This window comes from Dioscorea cayenensis, unplaced genomic scaffold, assembly GCF_009730915.1.
Source record: "Dioscorea cayenensis subsp. rotundata cultivar TDr96_F1 unplaced genomic scaffold, TDr96_F1_v2_PseudoChromosome.rev07_lg8_w22 25.fasta BLBR01000158.1, whole genome shotgun sequence".
Taxonomy (NCBI): Eukaryota; Viridiplantae; Streptophyta; class Magnoliopsida; order Dioscoreales; family Dioscoreaceae; genus Dioscorea; species Dioscorea cayenensis.
This window is the reverse complement of record NW_024086549.1, coordinates 3,199-25,529: the sequence shown is the minus strand read 5'-3', so window position 1 is coordinate 25,529 and position 22,331 is coordinate 3,199. Positions and strand designations below refer to the sequence as shown.

General features: G+C 40.2%; 2 protein-coding genes across 2 annotated transcripts; both read right to left on the bottom strand.

Moving 5' to 3' along the window:
- Nucleotides 1-331: 331 nt before the first annotated feature.
- Nucleotides 332-1,194, bottom strand: LOC120253673 (ribosome biogenesis protein NOP53-like). Its single transcript, XM_039261954.1, has 4 exons — nt 1,010-1,194; nt 748-923; nt 611-659; nt 332-496 (listed from the first exon to the last, which is right to left on the bottom strand). The coding sequence occupies exons 1-4, from the start codon at nt 1,167-1,169 to the stop codon at nt 450-452; spliced, it is 432 nt and encodes a 143-aa protein (XP_039117888.1). The 5' UTR covers nt 1,170-1,194; the 3' UTR covers nt 332-449.
- Nucleotides 1,195-12,073: 10,879 nt separating this feature from the next.
- On the bottom strand, nt 12,074-16,178 carry LOC120253675 (ras-related protein Rab5A-like). The gene is made up of 7 exons (XM_039261955.1): nt 16,050-16,178; nt 14,921-14,998; nt 14,673-14,840; nt 13,873-13,921; nt 13,318-13,391; nt 12,620-12,713; nt 12,074-12,469 (listed from the first exon to the last, which is right to left on the bottom strand). The coding sequence occupies exons 1-7, from the start codon at nt 16,086-16,088 to the stop codon at nt 12,360-12,362; spliced, it is 612 nt and encodes a 203-aa protein (XP_039117889.1). The 5' UTR covers nt 16,089-16,178; the 3' UTR covers nt 12,074-12,359.
- Nucleotides 16,179-22,331: the final 6,153 nt, after the last annotated feature.

Genomic DNA, 22,331 nt, shown 5'->3' with positions numbered 1-22,331 from the left:
ATGGAAGTTACGTATTGCTGTCAACTAAGCACTATGGTGTAAACATGTGAAGTACTGGTCAAAACATCAACCACCATAATTTTCACGGAACACACAGGGCCCAAGAACCATGCCATGCATAGATTTCAGATAGCTTGTTGTGCTCCATTCAATCTAATTGAAAACAAACAGCCTAATAAATGTTTAAAATATCAGACATGCTAAGAGTCTAAACCCATGAGGTGCTTGACTTCAAATTCATGCAATCAATTCAAAAGAACTAACCTACCACGGTTGTTAACAATTAACTACATTACAATGAAAAACACTAGTCCAAGGACGCCATGGTATTAGTTTCTAATTTCGCCAGCAAACGCATTGGTCTTTCCAAAGCATTGAACAAATAAAATGTCCTGCAGTTTGCTATTTCCTTAATAAAAGCACAACTAGGCATGCAATTACATAATTGTCTAAGATTCATAGAACTTTACCTTTTTGATCTTCCCATTGATTTCATCTGCAAAGTTTACAAAGAAAAATTTGCTAAATGAACCGATTCATACTTGAACACACACACACACACAAATAAAATTCAATGAAAAATCAACCGAATGCTTAAGCAAGGCAGGACCTTTTTCACTCCATAAGTCAAGGTTTTCAGAATCCAGACCCTCGTCGACCTAAACAACATCAAACAAAACCCAGAAACGAATAAGAACCTCAGATATAATCCAAAACAAAGCAACACCTCTAATAAATCAAATATACCTTAGAAGTAACCAGCGCTTGAGATTTATCCTCGCAGGCCTTCTCTTTCTTCCTCTTCGATGATTTCTTCAGAGTAGAAGATGGAACAGGCTGAACAAACTCATTTTTCTGAAGAATCAACTCGTAATTGAGAACTTTCTCTCTTTTCTTCTCAATCTTCCTCTTAGGCGGGAGATCTACAAGAGAAAAAAACGAATAAACAACAACAACAAAAAGAACAATCAAACTGCGTGAATTTCTCTAAACTAGATGAAGAAGAGACCATCGGATTTGTTCTCAAAGAAGAGGGATTGCGGGGGTGCGGAGACACCGGCGAGTGCCTCCTTGGTGGTGTTATCGAAGTAGTCCTCGATGTCAGCGGTGCTGATGTTGGCCCTCCATGCCTTCTTCCCCTTTCTCGATCCCTTCGCCGCTTTCCCCATCTCTCTCTCTCTCTCTCTCGTTCGCCGCCGCGGGTGAGGAGTGGAGACGAAGAACGCTTATAAGGGAAGTGGGGGAGCTGATCTCGAGGCAAAGGAACGTGTGGATTTGAGCGTTGAGATTGGGATTTTATTTGTTGATCTCGAAGCAAATGGACGTGCTGATTTGGATTTGTGATTGGATTTTTTAGCTGATCTCGAGGCAAATGAACGTGTGGATTTGAGCGTTGAGATTGGGATTTGTTTGTTGATCTCGAAGCAAATGGACGTGCTGATTTGGATTTGTTATTAGATTTCTCTAGCTGATCTCGAGGTAAATGGACGTGCTGATTTGGATTTGAGAGATGAGATTCCAGTAGGTATCTGGATTTGGATTAGAATCCATGAGATAGAAATAGCAACGGATGGGTCGGGCAGGAGGAGTCCCTTCTCACTCACTCACTCACTCACTCACTCACTCTCTTGTCCGGGTGGGGATTCTCTATTATCGGGGAGTTCATTTCAAAGAAAATTGGTGGGAGTGAGGTAAGTGATCTGATTTCCCCCCACTTTTAATATTCATTTGTACTGAAATGGAAAAAATGTCACTTTCAACCGAAGTAAATTTTAAACTAAACCTACTTAAATATTTTTTTACTGAAGTAGAAGGAAGTGAGTCAATCTATAAAAACTAACTTTCTTTCACTTTTAAAGTCTTTTTTAAAGCCATAGAACTTCATCAAATACATAAATCTTTCGGTTCTATTCTCACTTTCTGACAAATGAATATTAGAAATCCTTGAAGTGATATCACTTTCCCCCACTTCAGAGAAGTGTTATTTCTCACACTTTCTGACTTTCCCAGACTTACAGTGAAATGAACGTCTTCTCTATTGCAAGGGATCTAGATCTCACCCCTCACATTTTTAAAAAAATTAAAAAATAAAAAAATTTAGATATGACTTATGAATTTGATATTTATTAATTTTAAATTTAATATTTAATATTTTTATGTCAATATATCATCTATACATTACATAAAAAAATTACATAAATATAATTATTAAAAATAAAGTACTATAATAATAATAATGGAAAATTACTGTTCACCCCTCGTAATTTTCAAAACTTCCCAAAAACCCCCCTCTTACTTTTTACACACTGACGACCCCTTCAGTTAGTGTTTAACTTCCCTTTTACCCCCTACTGCTCAGCTTCGAGATGGGTCCAGTGTTGTGAAATCCCATTTTGGCCTTGAAAATGGTGGGAAAGAAAAAGCGCAAATCACGTCATGTTCGACCTCTTTTGAAGTGTTTTCGCTGGTTTCGATAGACAATGCCTAGGAGTTGCATTACATCTTGTTGTTCTCCCTCATTACCATACCCGAAATATATAAATCGGTTTCTCAAACAAAAAATGAAATTGATTTCCATCGGATTGGTCAAGTTCACTTCATCTTCAAATGAGCTGTAGTCGATTTTATTGTCGAGGCGAGCATGTGCCATTGCTCGCCTTCTCGTTTATGGTTGTAAAGTTGTATTACGACGAGAAGAACGAAAGAATTACGACGAGTTCATTTCGATTGTAAAAGTTCTTCTCGCTTTATGGTTATCTATTTGTATATTTTAAATAATGTTTAACTATTTGCTATTATGCGTTTAAATAAATTTACTAATATGTTTAATAATTGTCATATCCGTTTAATACTTGCCATCTCGGTTTAACATTATCTTTACATGTATAACCCTGTTCATATTAACGTGTAAATTCTCAAAAGTCTCGCAGTAAAACGGAGATCTTTTTCGTTTGATCTGAATTGTTGGCAGGGTGGCATGGCCAGTGGCAGGTTATAGGTATCCGTGCGATAAGAATTAATGACGGCATTAATTCTTATGCACGTGAACATAAATATCCCGAACACCCGCTCGTTGTCATCGATCAATGCTCGGCCATCGTGCGCTTAACTTTTTTTCGGATATGAATAGTCAGTCTGCTTGTGGACTTCACACCATAAATAACCAGGAAGAACCCTCCCCATGGACAACCACTCCTCGTCGTCCTCATCCTCCTCTTCCCATGGACAACCACTCTATCTGAAAGGATGTTTCGTGAACCTTCTTCCTTATCTTGAGAATCATTTAGCCGCAATCACGACAATGTTAAACTATCTTTTTCTCGCTTAGTCGAAATGCTCTCATAATCGCCTCGAACTGCGGAGGATTCTTCAAATGCTGGACGACGGGCAAGCAATTAAGCTGAGCATTTCGACTTGGGTAAGAAAAGAAAGTTTTCATGTATTTCGTGAGACTTTCTGTTACCGTTTAAGACGGGGTTGATATTTATCACTTGAGACTTTCTGTTACCGTTTAAGAAAATTACGTCGATCAGTACAACTATTACGTTCGTGTTTAACTATCGGGATCTTCGCTTAAGTCCCGACCACGACACATTGATTAATAGTCGCTTTTCATGAATGTGTTTGTTTAACCTTTTTAATGTTAGCACAGTCGTGGTTCAAGTTGATGCGCATGTTACTGCAACCGCTGTGAGCATCTCGAATGTCTGAGGCAACTTGTTTCGTTATACGAGGGTCGAGTCGTGAGTGATCAAAGTCCGAGAGGACGTTGTAAATGTTGTAAATGTTGTAAATCTTTTATAAATAAAACGAAACAAGCTTATTTGAATGTGAACTTCTGAAATTTAAACAGAGACCTAGTAAAAACAATGTGGGAAACAAAAGAACGTCATTGTAAACAATAGAAAAAGTTAAACAATGACAACGGTGTTTAAGAAAATACGTAAAGATGTTTAAACAGTGACCCAGGAGGTACCCATCTTCAACGCGATGTCAGTGAAAGCATTCAATTTAAACAATAACATATATTTTAAACAGTTAAATAACTTTATTTAAAGGGTTTACGTATTATTTACATGATATAGACTTTATTTAAACCGGTAATCGTTATGTTAAACACTATATGTATCCGTTTAAACATAAAAAGCTTGACGTTTAAACAGATACTCATGTCGAGCGATGACAATATGTCTTCATCGCGACAGTGACATATATTTTTACTTTTTTGCCCTTGGGATGGAGGGAAAAATACCGCCCAATCACATCACGTCTAGTCTAACCTCTATGCACTTTTTTGTCTTCATCGCGACAGTAATATATATATATGCACTTTTTTTTGTTTGCCTATCTGACTGCTGTTTGTTGTTTACATCTTCTTCTTCTTCTTCTTCTTCTTCTTCTTCTTCTTCTTCGGCTTATTTTTGTTCTTCATTTCATTTGGTTTGTACGATTTGGTTTTCGGCCGATATATTATGGAGAGTTTTTGTGGTATTGCTAGATTCAACGGGGAGGGAAGAGTGCTAATGTTCACGGCTCAGGCTTCTTGGGAGTTGGTGTTAGCTGAGATTTGTGAGCGATGGGGTCTCAAAGTTTCTATTGTCAGGGTTAAGTTCATCACACCAGATGGATATAAAACGGTTTGCCCAATAGAAAACGACGTTGACTTCCAGATGGATGTGTCACGTGCACTCCATCTTCAAATGTGTCGTAGTTGATCTTGTCGCCGAGATGTAAAATGTGCCATTGTCGAATCCTAATGAAAAACGAGTTTTACTCGTCAGTAAGTTCCTTCTCTTTAATTGTTCCAGTTGTTCGGGGTCATTAGTGTTTAAATATGTCCGTCACTAGTTAACATCTTGTACTAGTCGTTTACGTTATTAGTTCATTGCTTAAGTATTTAATTTAACGTTTAAATATTGTCATTATCACTTAAACATTATATTCTCCGCTTAACATATTGATCTTTTCATTTGATTGAAGTGTTGGTAGGAATTCAGATTCTGCGAGTGCTCTAGTTCATCCCCATGGTGACCCTGACGGCGTGGGATGTCTTCCTTCCTCGTCAGATCATTCTGAAGTGCTGTCATTGGATATTGGACAACGTTTTGACGGTGTCGAACATTTCAGGGATGTACTTCAAAATCATGCAATCAAAAGGAATTTTGACTTCAAATTCATAAAGAACGAAAAACATCGGGTGACTATGGAATGCGCTGCCGATGGTTGTCATCACCGCCTTTCACGCATCAAAAAGAGTATAACAAAAAAATACTTTCGAATCAAGACAATCAACCCGTCACACACTTGGTGGTGGTGGCATAGGTTCGGGCGTCGCATCCGAAAAGCGCCCAAAAATGGGTTAGCGCACGAGTGATTGTAAGCTCAAGGACCGTCCCCTCAGTACAAGGCCATCGACATTCGGAAGGACATGTTGCAGTGAACATGGTGTCCACATACCATACAAGCGAGCTTGGTTGGGAAAAGAGCATGCCCGGTGGTCCTCGACGTCAGCCGACATCTCCGACTACGATCGTTGCTTTGGTATGTGGATAAGGTGGCGGACACAAATCCCAGCAGATAGCGATCGTGGAAAGAGACGGTGATCGCTTTTAAACGTGCATTCTTTTTCTTTCATAGCAAGGTATTGTGGGATTCAAGAGGGCTTGCAGTCACTGCTATTTCTCGATGGTACCCACCTTCTGGGAAAATATCGGGCACACCATCGGGTGCCACGGGAAAGATGAAAATAATGGTTTTTCCACGTCGCTTTTCGGTGATAGTCGACTAACGAGACCGGTGCCAATTGGACTTGGTTCATATCTAAGTTAGGCGATGCTTTATACGAGGATGGAGATTATCATGAGATAATTACATTCGTGCTCGGACAGTCCAAGGGCCTTGTGAGCGCACTGCGAGAGTCTTCCCTTCGCCGCCACACGCATACCGTCTTCGACATTTTGGAGGCCAATTTTTATGAAAAGCCAATGTAAGACTTGGGAAGGCATCGAGGGAGGAGTGTTGAGTCTATATGCTTCCGCATTGCGCGGGCATCCACGGCTAAAGATTTCGATGATACCGTGAACGAATCGCAGCCACATCACCCAAAGCTCATCACCGGGTTGATTAATAAATCGGATATGGCACATTGGTCGAATTATCTCGCTCGGAGGTGATCGCTGGGAGTGAGATGTATTCAAACGTCGCGAGTCGCTCAATGCTTGGATCAAGGAAGCTCGTCATTTACCGATGACGTAAAATGGTCGACTCCATAAGGTCTCGCGAATGTTGGTTTACACTTAACATTTAGTGTTACCCATTAAACATTCTCAATCTTTTGTTTAATTACACTTATCTCGACTTTTAAATATTAATCCTTTCGTTTAAATATTTACAATAATGTTCAAACATGTTTACTTAATTATTTAACCATCACTGCCTTTTGTTTAACCTTATTTGCCGAGTTCAAGTTGATGCGCATGTTATGTAACCCACGTGAGCAAGCGAACAAATGGGAGACCTACTTATGCCAAGACATACATTCCAAGGTAGAGATCATTATTGAGGACAGCCGAAATCTTCGTGTTGGTCGTTGTATCGATGATCGACTATGAAGCGATCGACTGCAAGCAGAACTCTAGAGATCTCGCCATCGAACCTTGTTCATGTCGAAGGTGGCAAGTTTATGGTATCCTCGCAAAACACGCTTTGCTGCAGTAATAATGCGCATGCACACCAACGTACATCGATTTATTAGCTGGTACTTCACCGTCGACAATTACAAACCGGCCGATAAGGAAGCTATATTCCCCATACCCGACGATGACAGCCTTCGGGACGGAAATCGTGAGCTTCGCTTGACGACCGCCTGCGACGAGAAGGCACCGGGCGGCTTAGACGAAAGAGGATCGAGTCGCGAGCTCATGCAGTCATGAAGTTACATCGGCAGCTGCCGCCATGGATCCCGGGTCACTATCGATGATCTCTGCATCGAAACCGTCGCCGACTAGGCATTGTAAATAAGCCGACGATGACAGGGAAACATGGTGTATTGATGGGCAACTTTCCATATTTAAACTCTTACTCTTTTACAACGAATCGAATGTATTTAAACGAGACATTGTTATTTTTAAACGGATACACTGTAATTTGAAATATTTCAACTCGATGTTTAAAACGATATATGGTATATTTAAACAATGAAAAGTGAAATGTACACAATTAGAACGTAAATTAAACAAATCGAAATGAAACTGAATGGAATTTAACCTGCTTTACAATTCAAAACAAACAAAAATTACATTTAGATATACAAGTCATGTTCTTCGAAAACAAAAACAATGAATTGAATTTGTCCAGGTTTACATTCGAAAACAAAATCGACATTGAGATATACAGGACACGCTCTTTCAAAAACAAAAATTTAACCCGCTCGTGACGACACCCCTTCGTCATGGACACCGTACGCCTCCCTCCTTAAGTACGCGGGTAACATACCTTAATCTCGAGGTAAGGAACGCCCCGTCATGGTAGCCGTGAACTCTCACCCCAAAGTAATTGCTCGATAAACCGTATGACGTAGACTCGCGCAATCGACGCTTCTTGTTTTTGCGCGGGGTTTCCTTGTCGTAGCACGAGCGGGTACTTCTGTCCGCCGACTCGCCGAACTCCATATCGACACAAGTGTCGAATAGATTCCGTTGTCGAGATATGCAAGTCGAGATTAGAATACCGATTAAATACCAAACAAATATTAATTGGACATAATTAAAGAACTTACCATGTCCAACGCGTCCTTATCGTACTTTCGATACATGAAGAATAATGCCTGTATTCTTGTTTATCATTGTCCCGTGACTGACGATACTGGAAGTGGTCATTCATGATTATCTGAGGATGACAATTAACTTCATGCAGTTACGCATGACGATCCCCGACCATAGCCATAATTGTTTTCATGCATGTCGTCCTCGCTGACATAAACAGTACGCAAGAGGTCCGGTGATGGAGGCGCTTCTTTAGTAAGGATATGGCACTTTCTCAGCCGACTTTTGTATTATGACACGAAAAGCGCCCATCACATCATCAGCTGACCATCTCCTTCCCCTCAAGCATGATGTATAATTTGTCGCGTGTGAGTGCCGACAAATGCCATTCTTCCACACGACATGCTTCGAGGTTAAACGATAATGTATATAATAAGACCATATTATAAATATTTAAATGATATTATCAATTGTTACATGATATTATATATAATTAAACGTTAAGTAGACAAATTAAATGATAACATAAAAGGCATTAAACACTATTAGAAAATCGTTAAACACTATAACAAAAACCTTTAAACAATATCATAAAAACTTTTAAACTTACTCGTCCATAGAGCGATTGAGGAAGATCCTCATCAACTCCTGCTCATATTTGTTAAGACGCGACAGGCCAACCCATTTCTTCTTCTTCGGAACAAAAGCTTTCCGAGCCGTCGGGTCCCATTGTTGATTGGCCTCGATCATCTCTCTCGCTGCTCTGGTCGGGGTCTTCAAACGATCATCTTCCTTCGACGCGGGGACGATGACGACAAAGATCAACCGCGATACACATCCTTACATGGTTGTTCTTATTGCTGGGATTGTGTCCGGCTTCGACGCGGGACGACGGCGACAAGATCAACCGCATACACATCCTTACATGGTTCTTGTCGTGGTGGGATTGTGTCCCCGCTTGATGCGGGTATCGCCGGCCACCGCCACGGCCACTGACAATGATTCAACGATCTTCTCAACCGCGGGCGACGACGAAGATCATCTGGAGACACACCCCTTAGCTTCGTTTCTCGATCCGCAGGGATTGTGTCCATCTTTGATGCCGCATCTTAGAACCGGCTCCACCGGGTCCATCGATTCATTAAGAAGAGAGTCGACGACCTTCTCAACCGCAGCGAACGGCCACATCATCGACGATGTCCTCCACCGTCTACGGCTATGTCATCAACGTGCGATACCCTCGATGAATAAACGATCACCGTCCGATAGTGTTGCTTATTGTTTCATCGTCACCGGCTGCTGGAGACAGAGGCGATTGCTCTCCTCTTTTCGCAAGTCTCTTCGAATGTGGCCGTCTTTGGAATGACCTTCCCGATGATGTCGCTGCGTCGCGAAATTCCGACGCCTCGTTCGTCTCGTGCTTCAGTCTTTGGAGGGATGGCGCATATGGCTGCGAACGCCCTTCCAACGCCTCAACACGAGCGGCAAGTCGAGGAAACCTCGGTCATCAATATCTCGGCATGCCCGCATAAGAGTTGCGCGACATCTTCGCCTAATGTCGCCGGCATGGGCCGCCACGGCTGAGGGGCCGCCATGGCTCGTGGCCGCCACAATCGTGGGACTGTCATTGTCGTGGTAGGGGGTTGTTGCAATCTCCCGTGGTCGGGGAGGGCTTCTCCGGCCGAGGAATGCGTCAGGCGCTGGTGGGCTGGAAGTAAGAGAACGGCTCGGCCAGCAGGCACGATGAGGCCGCCTCTCATCCCGCCGAGCAAGTGGTTCCCGGAGCAATGGCATCCATCCGGCCGGTTGCCCCAACAAATATTTTCTTCTTCAAGATTCGCGGAACCATCTCAGAAACTAACATATGTAAACTAAACAATTTCAGCGAAATCATTCATTTTAAACTATAAAAACTATATTTAAACAGAGTGTTTATATATTTAAACGTTATAGAATAAGTTTTAAACGGAGAACAAAATATTTAAACCAGTATGAATAAGTTTTAAACGGTAAATACTAAAGTTAAACGCGAAATAAAATGTTTAAACATTAAAGACTTATGTTAAACATTGTCCATGATTTATTACCTCTTTTCCATCGAGCGATGACAAGCTGGTTTCTACCGTCGCTTGCTTCCGGTAAGTACTTTCACCGTAGCACAGCATCCTTGGGATCTTGCTTCCGGTAAGCCACTTGTGCGTCGCCTGCGCACATGTGTATCGTCCCATGGCTGGTAGATCATCGACATAATCAACGATCCAGTTCGGAACCGAGCATGATGTATTTGGGAAGAGGACTGTACCCATGAGGTACACCATCGGAGTTTGACAAAATTATCTTCTTCTCCCTCTCATCGAGACAAGTTGCTCTGAGTGCTTTCTTGATAGAGTCTCACGTGTCTCGTGAGGTTTTTGATAGATCACCTCCTCGACGGCCGGGTTTTCTTCTTACGAAGACCAACTCGCGTCGCCATCGCAACGTGAGACCAAGAACGAGGGTCACATCTCGAGGTCGCGAAACTCAGCAGAGCTTTCCCCGATCCACGAATTTATTGGTGCGACCATCGTATCTTTGCAAAAGAGAATCAAGAAGGGCCCTCTCTTGGTATATAGCTTCCAAATTTCGATGAGCAGCTGCAAACGGTGTCCTTCGAATAATCTCCCGATTAGTCGAGGGGTCATGTTATCTTTCAATTCACTAACGTCTCCACAACACGGGTGTCAAATAGCATCGCCCTATTAACTAGGTTGACCGCCATAATCACCGACTGCGACAATAACAACACATTCACAAAAAGTTTAAGCGCAAATTTAAGGTTTTAAACGGTAACCTCTTAGTTATTAAACAGATATATCAAATGTTAAGACGAGACCCATCTTTATTAAAACGTAGACGAGAATACTTAAACATAGACAACAAAACTTAAAGCAGTAACATCTCATTTCTTAACGTCAACCTCATTTGTAAAACGCAACCATATCAAAATGAAAAGGGAAATGTACATTATAAATATTACACTAAAATCATAACAATCAAAAAAACTTTTTCGATAGTGTATATGCAGACGTAAAATGCAAAACAAAACAAAACCCTAGCATAGAAATCTCCCAGACAGACTAACAAAACCCCAGTGAGAAATCCCTCGCAGACTTCAATATCTTCCAACAAAAAGCAGGAACACAAAACAAAACCGAAAAATCTTTCTTTATATGATGCAGTTATCATAAAAACCATACTCAATACCTAGATTGCAAACCGATGAAACTGCCAACTAGTTACGTGGGGGACTTCTCCTTTGAGATACTGATGGAAATGAAAAAGTCAAATACTAGGAGGCTCGACGGTAGAGGGCGACTTTCGAGGCAGACGGAAATGGAAGAGCTGAAGACGCGAGTTGAGAAAAAGCAAAGTAAAGCGGCTCCAATAAATTGCGTTTCTCGGGGTTACCCTACTGAAAAACCACCCCACTTCCTCTCAAATCGCCGAGATGGGTCGCGTAGCCCACGACTCCCAACGAAGGGCATTTTTCGTCCATAAATTTTGAAACTCACTCCGCTCACATCATTCTACGAGGGTTTGGGGGTTTGAAAAACATCTTGTTTAAAAAGAGGGGGTTTTTAGGGATTGCAAAACTAATGAGGTGTTTTTGGTAATTTTACAAACTTAAAGGATTTTTTTGGCAATTTCCACTAATAATAATAATACGTTTTTTTTTTTGTAAGAATTAGAGTAGCTAAAACTTAATCATATATTTTTTTAAAACTGGATTGCGTGAGAGCACACCCAACACCTGTCCCGTTATAAGGACCAGGGAGTTTTTTTCATCGCTATTTAATAACATATATTTAATTTTTAAAATAATGATATTAATAAACAACTATTATTAATTAAAAATTAAAAATAATAATAATTACTGTTAATTAAATAGAAGTTTATTCAACTTACACTCGGAGATCATATATTTTTGAGTTCTTTGAGGTCACTGTAGCCTAAAAAAAAATAACTTCATGCTTATTTTTTAAAATTAAAAAAAATAAAATAAAATTCATAAATCCCTTTTTTTTTAATATAATCAAAATTAAAAATTATCATAAAATAAATTAATTAATTGGCTGAAAACTCAACTATCTTTACGCTTAACCATTTGTGACGGTTCTGTGCGCACTCAAACCTATGATGTAGTAGTTTATCCATATTTATTGAAAGAATGGCACAAAAATCAAAACAAATAAAATATTAGGGAAAAATTAAGTTCCAAATAAAAAACATAATAATGTTATCTTTCATTTCTTCACTCAACCACACACAAGAACACAAAATTAATTTTCATTCAAAATCCTCTTCTTTCCCTCTGGAAACTCACAACACAACTAAGAAAGAAATTTTCAAAACATTGCCAAAGAGAACAAACTATTCCACAAATGGTACAATTCCAATGCTTTCTTTCTTAACTCTCAAATCTTAATAACTAATTTAGATAATAATATTCACATCACAATGAGGAACACAATAACAGAAACACTCTTGATCTGTACTGTGACAGTGAGCCAGGAAGTTATGTAAAAAGCCGGCGGCTTTTGGTTGTAAATAAAGGAACTATGCACAGCATGAAGAAGTCCTAGGCGGCGCTTGATCTGCGGGTCTATCCATTAGAATCATGCCCGAAGGGTTTGGCGCTACCGTTTGAGCCTGAACTAGTTTCTTGGCTGAAAGAATACAGTAAATTTGATTACATTTTTTATGAAGAGAAAGAGGCCTAAAAAATTTGAATGCAATATAGAAAATAATAACTGCAATTACAGACCAGATTGCCTTGTTCCCTTTAGTTTTGAAAAAATTAGCAATTATATACTTACCAATTTCATAGAATATATCATTGACATTTAGGGCTGTTTTTGCAGAAGTTTCCATGAAGAATAAGCCATTCTCTTGTGCATAGGTTTTGGCTTCCTGAAATAATTACGAAAGGTCAATTTTCAATCGTATATAAATGTCAAAGGGCAAAGTTTGAGTAAAAATCTAAGTTCAAAAGGTTCATGCATCTGTACAATTACAATTAGCATATTCTAAAATGGCTACTCTAAATGGTTCTTTGATAATTGTCAGTCTCAAGAAAGTAAAGTCACAAAATTTCAGTAAAATCAAAATTTGAGCTGCATGAGGTCAAATGAAAATAAACCTTAGGGACCAGAGATGACCAAAATGGATTGCCTGAAGAAGAAAACCCAGCATGACAAATTGTAGATTATATCGATACAGTTAAAGAATGATAAAATAGTATTAATATAAGAATAAAAGTTCTCATTTGTAAATTTAGGATAACTATTTAGAGTAAGAGATTTAATAGGCCCAAGTCACTAGCACATGGATAATTCTGGTAAAGCAACACATTTTCAAGCATGAGGATAATTACAGGACTTATTAAGTACAATCACATAACTTGTTAATATAAAGAAAAGTTCATGTTTAATGAGCCAACTGAAATCCAACAAGTTGCGAGTGTATATATCGAATATAACAAAGAAATCAGATGACAGTGGAAACAGATACTTGCCTCTTCAGTCACTTTTCTAGCCTCCAACATGTCAGCTTTGTTCCCAGCAAGGGCCATAATTGTGTTGGCATTGCCTAAATTAAAACCAGACAAGAATTGTGATTCAGTTAATGTAATGAAAACTTACAGGGATAGCAAGAAAGATTCAACATGACATATCCAGCTGTTCGGTCAAGAGGTCCCAATCCAGCAGCAAAATTGAATATCTCAGGACAAATTTTTCTTCAATATAGTGCATCACAACTATTTTTTATCAAGATTTTGTCAATGAACTTCTCAAAATTTAATGAAGAACATGAGGCCAAGATTCCTGATAAGCTCTAAATTTTAATTTCAAGAATGCCCGTTATTTAAAAGAACTTTATTGTACATGGTTTGGAATTATGAAACTATGAATATCTAGAATAAATCAAAGGGAAATAGACTATAAACACAAAAGTAACCTCAGAGAAACAACGACAGTCAGATGCAATAAAAATTGCATTCAGAAGATAGAATACTAGGAACCTAAGGAGAGGAGTGATAGACAAAAAATAAAACTGAATTCACTTGTACCTTGTGCTTGAAGTTCTTGAACCCATTTCTTTGCTCTGGTAAAAGAAGCCTGCACCAAAAACGACGACACTTTTAGGGATTTATTTGAGTTTGAAAAAAAAAATTCATACCTATAACAGTCTTTAGGTCATCATTAGAAGGCTCTATATGATCAAATATAACATTAAGTTAAGCCACGTTACATGTGCAGACTGCAGAGTCTCCAGTTGCAGCCCAACAAACGGTTGCCAGTTCTTGCAAGCAAACTAGGATTGATTTGGCACAACCACACCAACTATAATGGAACTGTAGTACTGATGTACTAATATCTAATATTTCATCTTTCCTAATAATTGGTTTTAGTGATGTTACTCAGCAACCACTAGCAGATGAGAGGTCATGAATCAAGATAATGAATAAAGTAAGCTAAAGGTAGAGTCCAATACATTAGCCTATATTGCTCCACATACACAATTTGATTTGCAGAATAATCAGCTAAAATACCTCTCTCATCACTACCAATAACTATGGAAGCATTCAGTAATAATTTATAACATATAAAGTCAACATCTTGTTTACTTTGCATGCGAATCAGGTAGGGCAAGCTTAGTAGAATCTTTGACACACAAGAATTTCCCCCATTAGATTATTCAATACTTAAACCTATCTATATCATCTGATAAGGTAAACTATTGTATACGGCTTCTTTTTCCTAGTGTTTTAAACTTTTAATTACTATCAGATTGTTCAGTTAATTCAATAATTGAAAATTGACCATGAAATACCTATTTAAAAATGCGAAGCATGGTTATTAAACTAACCGGATTGGTCAGGTCATACACAATTATGGCCGCTGCTGCACCTCTGTAGTACATAGGGGCTAAGCTGTGGTACCTCTCCTGCCCTGCTGTATCCCAGATTTCAAACTTCACAGATTCATCATTGACTGATACAGTCTGTGAGAAGAAGGCAGCACCTATAGTTGATTCCTGCAGGTCAAGAAACATATAAATTGAGAAAAGTTTTATCAAACTGATCATGTTTGCATAGGTTTTAGAAAAATCCTAACCTGAAATTCAATAAATTGTCCTTTTACAAAGCGTAAAACCAGACTAGACTTTCCCGCTCCAACATCTCCAAGCAGGACCTGAATCACCAAAACCCCCCACCTCAATCATCAAGTATAAAAAGACCAAAAAACAATATGCATGAAGATATACATCACCCAGAAAAGGGTCAGAAATAAAGCAAGTAGAGCATCATAGCATTAAACAATAATATAAAATGCATGTAAAATTACAAAGTCACAGCATAGCAGAGATAGAAACTAATTTATCAAAAAATAAAAAAACAATGAACTTAAGTAAGACATGTTTATACAACCCAAAAATTCTACAAATCAATCAACAGCACTGATATTTCATCTAAAAATCCAACATTTGTCAATGTATAATTGCAATGGTAGCAAACAAATGCCTACAGAAAACACCAAATAACTAAACAAAGATGCAAAAGAGGAACACATTGACCACTCAATCTTGCAAAATCGAACTTGCTTTTTCCAAACCTTGAAAATTTAATCTATGTCTTCCTTCTCTATTACACACAAAGACAAAAATACTACACAGAACTTAGGAAAGGCATAATCAATAACTTTGTAAGTAATACTGAGGCTTCAAACCAGTAAAGTTTGTCTTTTCAACTCATGTTGATGACCATTCACAGCAAACTCCAATATTTAGTTTTAATTGCTTAAAAAGTCATGGCTTATAGTCTTGAAAACCTTGTTTCCTATATCTCCATGGATTTTACAAGCAAACTACACCAGCTTTTTAAAGGACCGACCTGATTCAAATACCAATTACTAGAATTAAAATTCACTAATTCAAGCTTTGTTACCCGTCAGACTTCTCTAAGATTTTTTTTTTTAAAAAAAATATTCATTAAATACATCAATTAACAAAAGCAAGATAATCAAAACCATAAAAAACCTAAAATGCCATCGATTTCCATACAAACTCATCATAATCAACCAAATAAAACTCATTAATCCAAATAATTTTCATATAATCCACTTAAAATTAAACAAAAACAAGAGAATTCACATCCAAATTCTCACAATAAATCAAACAGATAGACATAAAAACTCTAAAATCCACCATTGATGCAACCGCTAGAAAATCTCAACAAGAACAAACCAATTTAGCGTTTTTATTCTTGTTCGAAGGCATCGCCATTGCTCCCCAAAACCCTCTCGATCAATCAACAAACGTCGACGAAGATGAATCAAAAGCGCAAAGAAAAAGGAACAAAAAAGAGAAGACTTTGAAGCTTTGTTTTCTCATTCGGGTTTTTATATAAGAAACTGTGAGAGTTCTAATAGCACTCCGGAATCTTTTAGCTTAACCTGTACCACTACTATAACTGGGTAATTCAGATCCGGGTCGGATTCTTGTGTAGCTAAGTCCGAATCCGATAAGCCAGTCAATATACATTAGTTTTAGTTGAAGTCGAGGGTGAGTTATCGGGTTATCGGAGCTCCATTAGTAAACTATTTCTTTTTAATGTTCTAGAAGTCTCCCGAGCTATGTTGTTCTAATGGACCGCATGACGCGTTGGATTTGGTTTGGTCTGTTTGGGTCGGCGGTCAAGTCCAACATGAATTTATTCCGAAATTAAAAAATTTCTAGAATTTCTGAAATTTTAGATTTCATATTGTGGGTTTATTATTATTATTTTTTATATATATAAATGACTAAATTCGGTGAAATATTTTTTTAATCACTAAATTTTAATGTGGAAATTGCGACTCTAAGTTTGTAAAATTACTTAAAAACGCTTAGATTGGTTTTCGATCGCTAAAACCCCTCCTTTTAAGCAATATGTTTTTCAAACGGCGCATAGCGGATGTGAGCGGAGTGAGTTTCAAATTTTATGGACGAAAATGCCCTTGCATGGGGAGTTGTGGTCTGAGCCCATCTCGGCGGTTTGAGAGTAAGTGGGAGTGGGTTTCAGTAGGAAGTCATGCGAGGCAATTTATTGGAGCCGTTTACTTGCTTTTTCTCGACCTCGCGTCTTGACTTTTCCAGTTTCAGTTTGTCTCGAAGTTGTCTCTCTGGCGAAGCCTACTGTAATTAGCATTTCATCGACTTTTTCCCTTTCCACCCGGGGTATCTCGAAGGAGAAGTCCCATGTGACTAGTTGGCGTTTCATGATTCGCAATCTAAGGTATTGAGTATGATTTTTATGTTAAGCGTTACGTTATTCATGAAAGAAAGATTTTTCGGTTTTGTTTTGTGCTCGTGTTTTTGTTGGAAGATATTGAAGTCTGCGAGGGGATTTCTCGCTGGGGTTTTTGTTAGTCTTGCGAGGGAGATTTCTCGGCTAGGGGTTTTGTTTGTTTTGCAGTTTTCGTATGTATACACTACTCGAAATAGTTTTTCGATTGTTATGATTTATTAATATTTATAATGTACATTTCACTTTCGTTTGATATGGTTTGCGTTTACTGAAATGAGATTGACATTTAAAGAAATGAGATATTCACAGTTTAAAATTTGTTGTCTACTGTTTAAGTATTCTACGTCTACGTTTAAGAAAATGGGTCTACGTTTAACATTTGATATCTCCGTTTAATAGCGAGAGGTTACCGTTTAAAACCTTATATTTCAGCTTAAACTTTTTGCATCGTCTGCGATGTTGAATGTGTTGTTATTGTCGCGAGCTTGTGATTATGGCGGTCGACCTAGTTAATGGGCGTGCTATTTGGCCGGTTGTGGAGACCTTAGCTGAATTGAAAAGATAACATGACCCTCGACATTTGGGGAGATTATTGAGAGGACAGTTTGCGGTTATTTCTGGTGGAAGCTATATACCAAGAGAGGGCCCTTCTTGATTCTCTTTTGCAAAGATGCGATGGTGCAGCTGATAAATTCGAGGATCGGGAAAGCTTGCTTTGAGTTTGAGGCTCTCGGGATCGGCCCTCGTTCTTGAGTACGTATTGCGATGGCGGCCATGGTCGTCTTTTCGGAAGAAGAAGACCGGTCGGCGTTCGGGAAGGGACGGTATTTATCAAAAACCTACGAGAGCCGGGAGACTCCATCAAAAGCACTACGAGTGCGACTTGTTTGACGAGAGGAGAAGAAGATAATTTTGTCGAACTCATCGATGGTGTACTCTCGTGGAGTGCGGTCCTTTTTCCCAAATACATCATGCTCGGTTCCAGGCGGATCGTTGATTCGTCGATGATCTACCGACCGTGGGGCGATCTGGCGTAGGCGGCGAGCGCTGCAGTGAACTATAGAGATATTCCCCAAGCGGCCGCGGGGTCACCAGATAGATCTGGCGGGAAGAGACGACACGAGTGCGTTAAGGGTTGCTCGGTCGGCAGCAATGTGCGGTTTCTACGGTGGCCGGAGCAGGGAAGAAAGTCCGTTTGGCGAGATCCCAGGATGTTGTGCTACGGTGAAAGTGCTCAGGAAGCGAGCGGCGGTAGAAACCGGCTTATCGTACGCTCGGTGGGAAGAGGTAATAAATCATGAATGATGTTTAACATAAGTCTTTAATGTTTAAACATATTCTTTAGTGTTTAACTTTAGTATTTACTGGTTTAAAAAGCTATTAAATGCTTGGTTTAAATATTTTTGTTCTCCGTTTAAATATATTCTATAACCTTTAAATATATAACGATCGTTTAAATATAGTTTTCACAGGTTTAAAATGAGTCGATTTGTTGACGTTGTTTGGTTTACATATGTTAGTTTCTGAGATTTGATTCAGTGAATCTTGAAGAAAGAAATATTTAATAAGGCACTGACAGCGGATGGATGCTGTTAGCTTGAACCAGCTTGCTCGAAGGCGAGGAATGAGAGGCGACCTCATCGTGCTTGTCGGCCAGCGGTTCTCCTACTTCCAGCCCACGCCTGCGCGCGATCCTCGGCAGGGGAAGCCCTCCCCCGCCCCGTGATTGCAGCTAACCCCACCCCGCGATAACGGCGGTCCCCGATTGTGGCGGCCCGAGCCATGGCGGCCTCTCCGGCCAAGTGGCGGCTGCCAACGGCGACATTAGGCGAAGATGTCGCGCTGACTCTTATGCGAGCGTGCGAAATATTGATGGTGAGTTTCCTCGACTATCCGCTCGTGTTGAAGCGGTGGAGGGATGTTCGACGACCGTAGCGCCGTCCCTCGAAGCGAATCACCGGAGACGAGCAGGCGTCGGGATTTGGCAGCGAAGACGTCATCGGGAAGGTCGTTCAAGGCGGCCACATTCGAAGAGACTTGCGAAAGAGGAGAACAATCTGCCTCTGTCTCCACGTGCGGTGATGATGAAACAATGGCGACACCATCGGTGATGATCTTTGTTCTGAAATATCGCATGATTGATGACATAGCCATGACGGTGAAGGGACATCGTCGATGATGTGGCCGTTCTTGCCGTGGTTGAGAAGGTCCTCGACTCTCTTCTTAATGATCGATGGACCGGGTGGAGCAGGATTCTGAAAGATGAGGGCGTCAGATGGACACGATCACTTCGCGGATCGAGAAACGAGACTAAGGGTGTGTCTCTCAGTGATCTTGTACAAAGTCGTGGCAGCGGTTGAGGAAGATCGTTGAATGCATTCTGTGTAGTGGCGAGCGATCCCATGACAGGCGGGGACCGATCAACCTGAGGTCCTGACCATGTAAGGATGTGTCGCGGTTGATGTTGTCGTCGTCGTCCCAGCATCGAGCCGGGCAGCAATCCCAACAAGAACAACCGTGTAAGGATGTATCCAGCGATTGATCTTTATCGTGATCGTCCTCGCATCGAAGGAAGATCTGCTTTGGTCTTTGTCTGCGAGTGAAGGTCTGCAGCGAGTGCCCATGAAGACCACGACCGAGCGGCGAGAGAGATGATCCAGTCGATCAACATGATGGGACGAGACGGCTCGAAAAAGCTTTTATTCCCATGGGTTGAGTGCATCTCGTCTTAACAAATATGGCGAGGGAGTTGATGAGGATCTTCCTGCATTGCTCTATGGATCGAGTAAGTCTTAAGTTTTTATGATAGTGTTTAAAAGTTTTTATTATAGTGTTTAACGATTTTTCTAATGGTGTTTAATGTCTTTATGTTGATCGTTTTAATTTTTCTACTTAATGTTTAATTATATATAATGTCATTTTAACAATTGATAATATCGTTTAAACATTCTGATATGGTCTTATATATATATGTTATCGTTTAACCTCAGCCTTTATCGTGTATGGAAGAATGATATGTTGTCGCTACGAGACCAAATTAGCCTACCTGTTGCCTTGAGGGGAAGGAGATGGTCGCGAATGATGTGATGGGCAGCTTTTCGTATGCATTATACAAAAGTCGTAAAGCGAAAAGCAGTATCCTTACAAAGAAGCACGCCTCATCCATGAACCCAGCTTGCACTTTTTATATCAAAGCCGGACGGCCTTTGTAAAAGCAATTGTAGCTGTAGTCGAGGATCTTTGTCGCTGCCTTTGACACTGCGAAGTTAATTGATCGTCCTCCGATAATCATGAATGGCCACTTCCATGTCGTGCGTCCTCGACGATGATAAACAAAGAATCAGGGCGTTCATTCTTCATAATCAAGAGTCGCGATAAAGATCGCGTTGGACATGGTAAGATCTTTAATTATGTCCGATTAATGGTGTTTGGTATTTAATCGGTATTCTAATCTACGACTTGCATATCTCGGCAGTAGGAATCTATTCGACGATTGACATGCCGATGTCTGATTCGAGTCGTCGACGGCGAAAGTACCCGCTCGTCGCTGACGTGCCAGCGCCCGAAAGCAAGGAGCGTCGATTCTGGCGCGTCGTACGTCATCGCGGTTTGTCGGCAATTACTTTGGGGTGAGAGATTTCGACTCTGCCATGACGGGCGTTCGCTTCACCGATTAAGATATATTACTGCGTACTGTAGGAGGGAGGAAGCGGTCAGGCGTCCGTATGCAAGGGGTCGTCGCAGCGAGTTAAGATTTGTGATTAGAAAGAACATGTCTTGTATATCTCGATGTCGATTTTGTTTTCGAGATGCTAAACCGGACGTTCAATTCATTATTTTCGTTTGAATGACTTGTATACATATCTCATGTAAATTTTGTTTGTTTCAGTTGTAAAAGCTGAGGTTAAATTCCACATTCGGTTTCATTTCGAACTGTTTAATTTCACGTTGTAATTGTGTACATTTCCGCTTAATTGTTTAAATATACCATATATCGTTTAAACATCGGTTTGAAATATTTCAAATTCTGATGTATGTCAGTTTAAAAATAACAATGTCTCTGTTTAAATACATTCGATTCGTTGTAAAAGGTAAGAGTTTTAAATATGGGACGGTTGCCCATGTCTGACACGATATTTCCCACATCGTACATCGACTTGTTTACTGATGCCTGAGTCGGCTGACGAGTTCATTCTAAGATCATCGATTGTGGCCGGATCCATGGCGGCGGTGCAATGTATCAGCGGCTTCGCAAAGCTGCGACTCGATCCTCTTTCGTCTAGGCCGCCCAGGTGCCTTCCGTCACTGGGCGGTGATGCAAGCGAAGCTCGCGATTTTCAAAATCCCGAAAGGCTGACATCGTCGTCGGGTATGGGGAATATAGCTTCCTTATCTGCGGTTTTGTAATTATCGGCGGTGAAGTACCGCTAATAAATCGATGTCGTTGGTGTGCATGCGTTATTGCGGCCGCAAAGCGTGTTCTCGAGGATACCATAAAACTTGCCGAGCCGACGCTTGAACAAGTTCGATGGCGAGATCTACGAGATTCGCTGCATTGGTCGATCGCTCGTAGCGATCGTCGACACTGACGACCAACCACTGATTCGGTTGTCCTCGACGATGATCTCTACCTCGAATGTATATGCGGGCATAAAGTGAAGTCTCCCGTTTGTTGTAGACACTTTCATGCGGTTACATGCATGCGCATCAGCTTGAACTACGGCGAATAAGGTTAAACAAAGGCGGTGATGGTTAAATAATTACGTAAACATGTTTTAAACATTATTGTAAATGCTTAAAGCGAAAGGATTAATATTTAAAAGTCGAGACAAGTGTAATTAAACAAAGATTGAGAATGTTTAAATGGTAACACTAAATGTTAAGTGTAAACCAGACGATTCGTGAGACCTTATGGGTCGATCATTTTAAATCGTCATGTAAATGGCGAGCTTCCTTGATCAAAGCATTGAGCGACTCCGCAGCGTTTGAATACATCTCACCCTCAGCGATCACCTCACGAGCGAGATAATTCGACCAGTGATGCCGTATCGGTTTATTAATCGACGGTGATGAGCTTTGGGTGATGTGGTGCTGACGATTCATTAGCGGTATCGTGAAATCTTTAGGGCGTGGATGCCTACGTAATCTTGAGCATATAGACCAGCACTCGTCCTCGATGCCTTCCCAAGTCGGCATTGGCTTTTCGTATAATTGGCCTCAGAATGTCGAAGGCCCAGTAT